Source organism: Anguilla anguilla, chromosome 1, assembly GCF_013347855.1.
Source record: "Anguilla anguilla isolate fAngAng1 chromosome 1, fAngAng1.pri, whole genome shotgun sequence".
In the NCBI taxonomy this organism is placed as follows: domain Eukaryota; kingdom Metazoa; phylum Chordata; class Actinopteri; order Anguilliformes; family Anguillidae; genus Anguilla; species Anguilla anguilla.
Window position 1 is genome coordinate 30,084,642 of NC_049201.1, and position 12,187 is coordinate 30,096,828.

Here is a 12,187-nt window from a genome sequence, read left to right on the forward strand (position 1 = left end):
AGCTATATCTGAGTTTACTAAATTGCTATTCATTTCCCAAATTATTTAGGTTTAGCCATTGTTTATTTTTTGGATATCGGACATATGGGGTAATGGCAGCCCACTTCGTTGGGCTGTTGTTGGGCATTTGACTTTAATTGATGGCATATCAGTTCTTACCTGGCACAGACAACAGAGAAAAGTTTCCCCAAGTACCCAACAGTTTTCTTTTACTGTTTCACCTCACCATTTGAATATAGCTTGCTTGCTTTAAGCCTTTTTTTTGCACATACCTTGAAGCAGGCCTGCATTAGTTTGATACTTTGTACAGAATGATTTACACGGATTAAGTGCCTTGAGTGCTGCCTGCCCGCTTGCCTGCCTGCTCACCTGTACCCATTCCACAACCGGGCTTCAAAGTACAAACTCTAAAGGTATGGCTTGAACTTGCTCGACTCAGATTGCATATTCAAAAGTCTGCAGCGTCTATCAGTGGTTGTTTAACACTGGAAATGAAATCTGAATTCTGACAAATGAAGCCAGTACATTATTATTATTAGTATTATGATTAACACAAGAGGAATAATAAGAATAATTAGCATATGTAGAGTAAATATTACCTCATTTATATATTTTAAGAAATCCTCTTAAAATCATACATAATGTGAATGCATGAGATATCAAGTACTATGAAAAAGAAAGTATACCCTTTTTCAGTTCTTCAGTTCAGTTACATGCGACATAACAAACACTCATGCAGTCCTCTCCAGGACAAGTCCTAACAGTATATAAATATAACCTCATGTGACTGACTGATAGATAATGATGCGTGCTATCCATTAACCAGACATGACGTCATGCCAACATGCAGAAGCCATGTGTGAAAAAGTACACCCTTACTGGTTCCATATCAGTTAAGAAGGTAATTAGAACCAGGTGTTGCTAATCAAGCGCACATGATTACTCGATCATCAGGAAGCGCTACCACCTGTATCTAAAAACGGATACTTTGACAGTTTCCTCTGGAGCATTCAGGTTTGTTTTAACACAACACACTAAGGACAAAAGCTATCTGTGACGATCTCAGAGAAGCTAACATTCTGGCTCATCAGTCTGGGAAGGGTTATAAAGCCATTTGCAAACCATATAAAATGAATCACTGCACAGTGAGAAAGATCATTTACAAACAGAGAACATTCAAGACAGTTGCCAATCTCACCAGAAGTGGGCATGCCAGCCAGGAGTAGAAAGTCTAGGGGTCAGAAAATAAAAGTCCTGCCATGTATTTCTCCCGCCTGTGAACTCAGATAGCAGATTTCACTAATTATTTCTACCTCCTGGCTGAAGAATTGCACTAAGAAGCAAATCCAGGTGACTAGAACAAAATACTGGGAGGACTTTTACTTTCTGAAGCAGGATTTGCCACCCCTGGTCCCAGCAGATTCACCCCAAGATCAGACTGTATGATGCTCCAAGAAATTACAGAGAACCTTTAAGTTACATCTAGGGATCTACAGACGACTGTCAACATACTAACTATGAGAGTTCATGATTCCACCGTTAGGAAAAAACTGAATATAGCTTTCATGGAAAGGTACCAGGAGAAAACCGATTCTCAAAAAGAACATCGCAATATGGTTAAATAAATAACGGTAAATTATTTGTTACATGAGGTTAGATTTATCTACTGTTAGCACTTGGTGAGGACCAGATGAGGGTTTAGTTATGTCCTAACATGTAAAACCTTGGAACTGACAAAGGGTGTACGTTCTTTTCCACGTTACCGTATTCTGTACATTTCGGTACAAAATGTACCACACGACATTTATGTGCAAAATACTTGTTGCTGTAATCCCCTTTTAACACGAGAGGGCACTGCAGCTCACTGCACAGACACAGGCAACCATCTTGCACAAAAAAAAGAAAAGAAGAGATGGACTAGCATGAGAATTCACCCTACTGGACTCCGTGGTGTAATGAATGAGACTAGACCGAAAGTTGTATATGAGGAGAACAGAGGCTCAGACAGGTCTCGAGTGCAGCTCTCTTATTATTAGCCAAAGTGTAAACGGAGACAATGGTTCATCTGAATGTCAGTACAACCGGCTCACAGGTGATCGTTTACCGTCGCCTGTGCAATTTGTTTGCAAGCTCCACTTTAAGCTGCCGTCTGCACTGCAGAAATGAGCGAAGACTGCAGAGATCCACAGCCCGTTAAGAGACTGGGCTGACCAACACTGGCCCTCGAAAGCTGAAGGGTCTGCCGATTTTCATTGTTACTCAACAATTACTTGTCCGAGGAACCAGTTGAGCGCACAGTCAACTCTCTTCACTTGGTTTCTTGGGTCTACATTTGTTGCTCATTTTAAGGTGAAAGAAAAAAAACCAGCAAATGAGAATCCCTGCTCTCAACCGCTGAAAAAATGGCAGCCCCAGGGAGGCTGAATTGCCTGTTCTTGGCATCCTCCTCATACACAACTCCCAACCTCAATGCCGAAGACAAGGGAATGCCCACAAATCCCTCAGCCTTTCCCTCCTTCAAAGCGTACCATTTACATACAAACAGTGAACAGGCATCATTTTATATTATACATTTATTTTGGTTTTATTCAGTATTTGGGGTCAATTCAGAAATAAAACCATTCGCGTCAGTCAATTCACAAACTGAAAAATGTCCATAATGTCTTATGAAGATTTTTTTTTTCAAATTAATTACATTTCAATTGACTGTCTGACTGTTGACTGACCTGAAACGGAATAGAGCTCAACTCTGGACTGATGAAAATAAACAAATACTGCAAATTTTACCTCTAGGACGCTAACAGTTGTGGAAACACAGGTACGACCATTGGCTAATATGCCACCTTATTTGGCTCTCATTCCAAACACTCACCGACTCATTTTACCTTGCATTCCAAGGCAGAGATGGGGCTGGTTTGAGGGCCGAAGGGAAATGCCAGTTAACTTCAGGTGACACCTTTTTTTGAAATTAGACTTTTCTTTAACTGTTACGTAATGCATTATGCTCTTCTTTCATTAGCTTACATAAACATTATGACCTTATATTCAGTTTTAGCTCACTGTATGGGCATAAAGTAAGTGGTTTTCAAGGGACTTGTAAAATGTTAAAACACTTGTATTCGTAGCTGTCATAAGGTGGTCATAATGATCATGTATGGTTACGACAAGGCTTCTGGACTTTATTCAGCACTCGCACGCTATGAAGACCAGCTTCAAGTGGAGTGGTGCCTGTTCACTGTTTGTCTGTACGTAAACGGTGTGCTTTTGAAGGGATCTGCAGGCGCTCCCTTGTCTGTGGCATTGAGGTTAGGCGTCGTGTATGATGAGGAAACCCCGGTGCTTATTAAGCGATTAAATGTTAATTTTGCAGAAACGCTGACTCGTTCCGTCGGCAAACGGGCTCTCTCCAGCAGATTAGTTTTGATATCCCCCCTTCCTCCTCTTTTCTCTTAATTAGCTTTGTTTTTCTGCATGCCGCACCCCCGCACCCCCCCCCCCCCCCCCCCGCCACTTTCCTTCTCCTCTACAGCTTAGGGTGTTCCTCACGTCCATGAAACCGGGGCCCGCGTACACCGGGAAGTATGGTAGCTCTCCGCGGCCTGCCGCCGCCCACGTACCTTCATCATTAGCAGACAGTTTGCCATGGAGTACATCACCCGGCACAGACGCGACCTCCACAGCTGAATAGAAGCTGCAAGAAACAAGAGCCGCTTGTGAAAACCGTGCCGGCAAATTGCAGTCCCGCACCCACCCCCCACACCCCACCCCACCCCCCCACAAAAACTGCCACCAGCCGATACCCGCCCACCCTTTTCTTTTTCCCAACCATCAATTATCTGTCTGAGAAAAGGAATTACAGAGAGAAAGAGAGAGAGAGAGAGAGAGAGAGGGGGAGAGAGACTGCGACTCTTCCGCTCGTTTATTCAGCTCGCGCCAAGCGGCCTCGTACGCCACCCGTCTCTTCTCTTATTCGGGGGAGAGAAAATGTAAATTTGAAAAGGGAAGAAGCGATCTTGTTTGACATTCGCTTTTTGTTTTTTTTGTTTTTTTGGTCCAAATTGCCTGACGACGCTTCGAGGGGGGCCGGGCTTCGCGGGGGGGGGCCGGGCTTCGCGGGGCGGAGCATCTGTCGCCACGACGACCGACAGCACACGCTCGATAGTGACTGCGGTCGGTTCCACTTTTCCGCCGATGCCAAGGAACTTTCCAGACAGGCACCGTGTGTGAAATTAGATTTCACAAAGGCAAAGAAAATGTAAGGAGAAAACGTGAACACATTCTTTATTTTAATTAACTGGCTGTGAGGAGCAAGAGGGGGCGGGCAGAGATTTGGGATCAAGGAGACGGCCCACGGGAAGCTGGAGAACTGTATATAAGGCGTACCTGCAGATTGGCGGGCGTTGGAGGAGAGAGAGAGAGAGAGAGAGAGAGAGGGGAGACGAGCAGAGATGCTCTGCTCAAAATTCATGCTAGCTTCCCTGCTGTTCAGGAGCAATGGAGGTTAGATGTTCTCTGCTCCGCGGGGACACTGTACCGCAGGAGGTCCCTTCATTAGCCTCTCGGCCCCATCGGCTGCCAGGACCTGGGTTGGTTTGGGTTTGGGGGGGGGGGGGGGGGGGGTCAGCCAGGCCATTTCCCCCAGTGCAATGGAGAGCAGGGGAGGGTAGGGGAGGGGGTGGGCTCTGGCACCGCCTCAGCACAGCGCAGGGCTGTTGCCCATTGGCAGGTTTTCCTGAGACAGCTGCCACTGACAAACGGTGCTCTGCCCACTGGGCTCGCCTCATGGGCTGGAAGAGGGGTGTTCAGGTGGCATTTATTTTAACTCGGTTGATGGGTTGCTCAAGTGTATGCTGAGGGTGGGGCAAGAGATTCTCGTTGTGTCCTTCAAGTCAGCTAGCGCAGATACAAATTTTTTGATCAAGTGAAAAAATGTCAATATACAATACAACAAAGACACATATTTACCATAGATTATTATTTAAGCTTCTACAGTTATAGACTGCCATAGCTAAACCTATCATATATCTTGTGTCATTGTCGTATTAACATTTTATTCGCCCAAAAAAATACTCAAAAACCTTACTGTCCATACCAACGGCAGTCGAAACTGCCGTCCAAGCATAATTTTTTTAGACGCCTGTCCCTGTACTCTTTAAAAAAAAAACGTACAATACAACGTTTTATTGAACCATAATAAGCTGTTCCTCCATTTTTTAGGCACTGAGTAAACTAGGCGGACCAATTATTCACAAATTGGTATCATATCATTTGGAGATACAGGAAGCCTGAAGCTCTGATTGAGTGCTGATGGGTGCTGCCTGCGAACAAATAAACAGCGGGCAACATTTATCTGGCAACTTCAGTCACTCAGTTGCCCAGTTGCTCGGGTTGCTGGCTGTCTGTCTCTCAGCTTCACAGAAAACGAATGGACTTCGGCAACTGGTCGACCGAATCGCTCGCTGGCTGTGCGAATGGGGGGGGGGGGTGTAAACACGGCTTTTTAAATGCAATTTTACAAGTTTCATTTTTTTTTATTTACAAAAATAAAGCGAGTTCCTCGCTCAGGAGTGCAAATGCATTCAGGAAGTGAATATGCAACTTCGGAGTTACTAGCTCAGCTCCGAAGCCGCTTAACTGCACTTCTGCCTGTGTGAGTGTGTGTGTGTGCGTGTGTGCGTGTGTGAGTGTGTGAGTGTGTGTGTGTGTGTGTGTGTGAGTGTGTGCGTGTGTCTGTGTGTGTGTGTGTGAGTGTGTGCGTGTGTCTGTGTGTGTGCGTGTGTGTGTGTGTGCGTGTGTCTGTGTGTGTGTGTGTGTGTGTGTGTGTGCATGTGTGTGTGTGAAAAGAATTAAATTAATGTCATGTCATAAACCCATGAATTTGGTTTGTTGCAGGGTTCTGTCAAGAGTGAGATAGCTGTGACACACACTAAATTTTACATACTGCCCATAATGGATAGAGCACACTATCTTTTAATTACAACACGCCTTGCATTGAAGCTGAAGCGATACTAATTTATGGCCCCTTTGTACTGCAGGAGCCTTCTTCCTCATAAACACCTAAGAGTTAACTATTCTTTAAGTGTACTGTATCCATGAAAGCATTCCAACTTATAGCCAAAGCAATCCTTTCCTCTCCCATGCACAATCTGTCCTTTCTATAAGGCCATTAGAAGACCTAACCTTGAAAGACGAACGCAACAGACACGCTTTTCTTAGAAAAAATAAACTGCAGGCATACCAGTCACTAATGTAATACACTCCTCCAAAGAGCATACAATGCCCTTCTGCAGAAAAACCCTGCTAAAATGTAACTTAGATTAAATGCGTTCATTTTCTATGGAGGTGACAACTGATAGAACGTAAGACACAAATCCAAAGTGTGAATGGGTCAGCCATTAGTGGTACATCAGGGGGTTATTAATATGGGGTTAAACCACACTGTGGTGCATCGACACACTGGTGTTTAACCAGAAGTAATTTCAACCAATAAAGCAATTTAGACTAATGGAGCCACTCAATTCCAGTTTGGCATTCGCGTGTCACAGTGTGTCATAGCAAAGTTTCCTCGAAGTAGCCAATTTTTTCATGGAAAAAGTATTCTCTGAATGGCTACACGTGCCATTCTCCAAAACCATGTGTCATTCTCCATAACCATATGTCATTCTCCACATTCATGCAGAATATGGAGAATGGGGCAATGCCAGGGTGCTGAACATGTTGAAATGGGACAGGTCACCATGGTCATTAAGAGCTAATGCTGTTTTTGCTGTAACTGTAACTAATGATGTGACTGTGATGTCTGAACAGAGCTCCAAACAGGTGTATGTGCCATACCTTGCCTGTTCTCTTGGGTTATATTAATCATGCTTCCGTCCTCTGCCATGCCCTGCTCCAGGTTATCCAGTATCTGTATGATGAGCAGACACTTAAAACTCAATACGTTACAGTACATTACATACACTTAACAGATGCCTTTATTCAGAGCGACCTGAAGAATATACAGCAGGGATAGAATGACCAACCATAGAAAAGGACAACTCTTACAACCGGAGCCAACTTCCATACAATGAATCTGCAGCCAAGAGTGCTTCACTGAATAGGTTAGACATCACATAACATTAAATGGAAAACAAATATATAACATATATATATATGTTATATATAAACATAGACAAATATATAACATATATATATGTTATATATAAACATAGAACAAATTACGTATTCAGATTGATTTACATTCCCAAATCAGTACACTGATTGAGCGTTTGACATTTGTCAAAGAGCAAATGAGCTGAAAATGGAAAGGGTTTAGAGGGGCTAAGAAGAACTGCGTGTGGGACGTTTATAAGTTAATCAGGGCAGGGTGGTGTGGGATTTCGTGGGGTGGTGGCACGCTCACCGTTTGACACACGATCTTCATGCCGTGGAGCCGGTCCAGGGACTCCTGGGCCTTGCCCAGGTACTGGGGCAGCTCCGCGTGCAAAACCCGCATGGAGAACGGGACCATCGAGCCTGAAACGGAGGGACAGTCACAACCGGAACAGGGACGGGGGGGGATTTGGTGCCCGCAAGCCCGTTCCGCGCCACAGGGAAGCTGGCGACACCCCCCCCCCCCCCCCCCCGCCTGGATGCCCCCGCCGTCTCTCCCACCCGCACATTTAAGGACTGCCCCGTGCAGGCAAACCCGCCAGACGGCCGCCTCTCTCTCCGGGCTTCGATCCCGCCACCCTTTGAAGTGCGACTCTTCGGAGCCGTCGAGCGCAGAGGGGGCTTCTTTGTTACGCAGGCCCGAGCCCGCCGCCGCCGAAATAAGAGGAAACCGCCACCCCGTGAACGACCTTTCACCCCTGGCTGGCTGGCTGGCTGGAGTCAAGACGCGAGCGAGAGGTTCTGCCATTATCCGCGTAACGGGCTCCGGCCCTCTCCGTTCGCTGATCCGACCAGCGGCGAGGCCGCGACTAAATCGACAAGCGCTCAAAGCGGCTAGCGCCTTCGAAACCGTTGCTTTAAACCGGCTGAAATTCTTCAAACCAATAAACAAACTGGCACGTTCGTTGTGCGGTGATCCAGTACCGTGGCCATTTCCAGGATACCCTAACGCAGTGTTCCTCAACCCCGGTCCTGGGGACCCACTGTCCTGCATGTTTTAGACGTCTCCCTGCTCCAACACACCTGATTCAAATGGATGGGTCGTTACGGACGGAGTGTGGCACAGTGGGTAAGGAACTGGGCTTGTAACCGAAAGGTCGCCGGTTCGATTCCCGGGTAAGGACACTGCCGTTGTACCCTTGAGCAAGGTACTTAACCTGCATTGCTTCAGTATATATATCCAGCTGTATAAATGGATAAAATGTAAAATGTTATGTAAAAAGTTGTGTAAGTCGCTCTGGATAAGAGCGTCTGCTAAATGCCTCTAATGTAATGTAATGTTATCAGGTTTCTGCAGAGCTTGATGACGACCCGCTCATTTGAATCAGGTGTGTTGGAGCAGGGAAACGTCTAAAACATGCAGGGCAGTGGGTCCCCGGGACCAGGGTTGAGGAAACACTGCCCTAACGGACGTACGGGTATCCGGGAGTCTTGGCAGGTCGCCTTAAATTCGGCGGTGTCGCCGCAGCTCGTCCCTAACGATAATTTCCTCGCGGGTCCCGACTTCTGAAGCCGCCCTCGTCTCGTTCCTTTTCTTTTTTCGGGAGATTCTGACTTTGATTTCTCAGAGAGCTCGGGTCTGTCTGGAGGCGCGGCTGATCAAAAGGACCCAGCGGGAGACGCGACGACATTTCCGAACTTCAATGGCGCCGCGCCGCACGCGAAGCGCAGGCGGCGTTAATGGGCTGCCAATCACTCTCGCACGCTATACGCGCTCGCGAAGAAAGGGCGAAAGCCAATAGGAATATACATAAAGCAGAGCCGCCCATCGCCGAAATGGCTTCGTTCGCAGCTGTGGCCTCTGTGCTGGAGGGACCTTGAGAGATTTCAGGGTTCGAGGTACAGTTCATAATTCTGTGTTATTCCATAATTCTACATAATTGTGATGGCAGGCATGCAAACCGCCCAGTTACGGGTTAGCCGGCAATACACCACGCCTACACGTACGGTTATATAATCCAGTCATTATTCTAACCCAGTTTCAAAGCTGGAATTATTCTAAGTAACGCTCTGGAATATGGTTATAAACACTACAAAAATTGCTTTTATAAATCAGAAACTTAAAGTAAGTAAATCTGACAGACAACCAGCCCTGTAGATCTCCTGTGTCTGTTGTAGCTAAATACCTCAACTGAATAAATAAATAAATAAATAAATAAATAAATAAATAAATAAATAAATTTGACATGGATTGTGGCCATCTGGTCAAAAAGGCCAGTAGGATTGGCCAGAAGATAATTTGGGGGAGTTTATGTGGGATGGGGGGGGGGGGGTCTGGGCTAAAACACCCTGCAGAATGCCTGGATTCAAGGGAAGGGAAACCCTTTGAGGAGTCTCGCATGTGGCTCCACAGCAGCTGTACTGCCTGCATGTCTGTCTCCATCAATGTCAGTCACATTACGCTTAGCGAAATAAGCTACTGTTTCACAGTTCTCCGCAACTGGCAATCCTTTCACACCTCCCTCCGCAATGTTTACTTGCTTTTTTGCAAATCATATAACAGAATAAAAGGTCCAAGCAAAAAAAATCCACATTGCATTTTATTGTTATTCGCTTTCGTTCCTTCACCTCTTGTTTCATTCAAGTTTGTGATTCTAGGCAGTGGGAATAGGCCTGACAACCGTCCATGAGCTCATCAGGTGGTGCGCGAGGCCACGCCCTCCCTCCCGAGCACGTGCAGGCTCCTACAGCCCGCCGTCTGAGCCGCGGGGCCGCCGCGTCGTAGGACCGCACAGCCGACACGGCCAGCGCAGGCGCCGGCGCCGACCAAAGGGGGCGCTGTTGCTCGCCGAGGCGGGAAACGCCCCGCCGACCGGAGCCCCGCCTCCCCGGCCGACGCTAGGGCCAATCACGCGCCGCCATGCGGGGACCACTCCCGCCGCAGTCGGCGCAGACGCGGCGAGCGTTTTGATCCCGGCCCATGGGGCGCGTGACTAATTCGGTTATTAATTCTTCATAACCGGGTCGTGTTCCGAAGCGTCGCCGGCCGTAACTCCCGTTGCGTCTTGCTCGGAAGCGTTTCCTCAAAACGGCCTCATGACGAATTCAGAAGCGCGGGGCGCTCTGCTCAGCTGCAGGAGCGCGTTAATGCCTATCGTTTTATTTTTTGAATAGCGACAGCGAGCGTTCGTGCAAACGGCTGGATAATCGACGCTGAGAGGGGCGCTGCTGACTTTCTGATTTCCGTGCTCCGCTTCCGTAGATCCCAACAGAAAAGGCCACTATCGTTATTCGTGGAAATGTAAAAACGGTGATGAATTTAATCCTGAATAACAGTTTCAATGTGCGCCTTTGCGTAACAAAAGTCAAAAGACATGCTAGTTGTAAAGGTGGGCAATGACTGTCTACACTCTCCAGCGCCTGGAGGGGAAGCACGGAGGAATGGGCTTGGACACTCCACACATCAAAATATCCTTGCAAAGACTACTGACGACTTTCTAGAAACATCCTCATGCTGACTATTTACTTTACACGTGCCTGTACTAAATGGCCTCCCAAAACTAAAGAGTTCAGGTTCCATTTGTGTCTCTAAGTTTTGGTGGCGGAGGCATTTATCCAGAGAAGGAACCTTGTGGTTTTGGGGAAGATAAGGGTGCTCACCTCGTCTGCCGGGGTACACCGTGGGGTAGTACTCGTAGTACAGGTCGGGTTGGTCCAGGTTCCCAAAGGGCTCAAACTCCAGCTCCGCATTTTGGAACAGGCTCAGTTTGGTGAGCAGGGCCAGCCGTACGAACCAGAGCTGTGGAAAGGGTGAGAGGTCGCAGGAATGATTGGTGTTCTTAACCGGTGTTTTGGCGCGTAACTGTGGCGGATGGTGTGCACGTTTACAGTCACTTTGCCTCCTGCACGTCATCTCCACAGATCTCCAGCAGATAACCTAATAACGTCATAAATGCAAGTTTTCTATACACGTGTGTGTGTGTGTGTGTGCATGCGTGCCTCATAAACTCAGGTTTTCTGTGTGTATGTGTGCGTGTGCACATGCATAAATCTAAAGGCACAGAAAATAGTTGTTTAATTAGAACATTTTGCGTATTATCTGCAGTATGGATCCATAGGCTGCACGTGTGGCGTACTGTCTGAAGCGTCTCTGAAGCTGTGCCGGAGCTGTGTGTACACTTTGTGCTTTCTGAGGACGCGGTGTACCGCACGCGGAGCGGAGACTGAACATGCGTGCGCACGCAGGGTGGCTGACGGAAATATCTCTGCGGAGCCCTCCCTGCTCAATTAGTGCTCCAAATGTATGGAGCCTGGCTCCCCCTGAGAGGGGAAGGGGGGAGGGTGGAGAGAGGGAGGGGGGGAGGGGAGGGGAGGGGAGGGGATGAGAGAGAGAGAGAGAGAGAGAGAGAGAAAAAGGGAGGGAGAGAGACAGGAAGAAACGAAAGAAAGAGAAAGGGAAGGAGGGAGTGGTATATCGAGTGTGAGCCATGGGTATGTTTGGTCGAAATTCCTTTGGTCGAGTGTTTGGTCAAAATTCTTTTCGTTTCTCTGCTGCACATGACTGGAACACTCTACAATCCATTCTCAAACTCCCCAATCTCAACACACGCTTATCCTCCTTTAAAATACTTTTAACAAAACACATTTACTGATAACTGCACATGCTAATCCCCATCTCTTTGCTACTGCTGACTGCTCCGTAGCTAACTTACTTTAACTAACTAACTAACTAACTAACTAACTTTATTTTTTCTTTTATCTCTGTAAAGGTACCGTTGTGAACTTGGTTTTTTAAGCAATGTTTGTATGTTTTGATTGACGCATGCCTTCATGGCAAAGTCAGTGTCGTAAATGAGAATTTGTTCTTCATCATTTTAACCTGGTTAAATAAAGGTTAAATAAATAAATAAATAAATAAATATCGAACCCTGCAGTGCACGGTCACCACTTCTCCCCTTCACAGCCCTCTGAGCCCACACCTGGCACTGGAGGGGCAGGGGCAAACAGACGGGTCCAGAGACCATGCGCGTGTGTGTGTGTGTGCGGGGCGGCGGGGGCGGGGGCGTGTGTGTGCCAACTGTCGCCTTTGGAGGAG

The 12,187-nt window shown here is 47.1% G+C and overlaps 1 protein-coding gene across 1 annotated transcript in view; it reads right to left on the reverse strand.

The window, feature by feature from the left end:
- The window catches only part of trappc12 (trafficking protein particle complex 12), a 34,529-nt gene that overhangs the window by 5,121 nt on the left and 17,221 nt on the right, over positions 1-12,187 (reverse strand). The window contains exons 5-8 of the mRNA XM_035408977.1: positions 10,753-10,891; positions 7,403-7,515; positions 6,835-6,907; positions 3,618-3,691 (exon numbers count right to left, since the gene is read on the reverse strand). Of these exons, the coding sequence (XP_035264868.1) occupies positions 3,618-3,691; positions 6,835-6,907; positions 7,403-7,515; positions 10,753-10,891 (399 nt within the window). The remainder of the gene's footprint in view (positions 1-3,617; positions 3,692-6,834; positions 6,908-7,402; positions 7,516-10,752; positions 10,892-12,187) is intronic.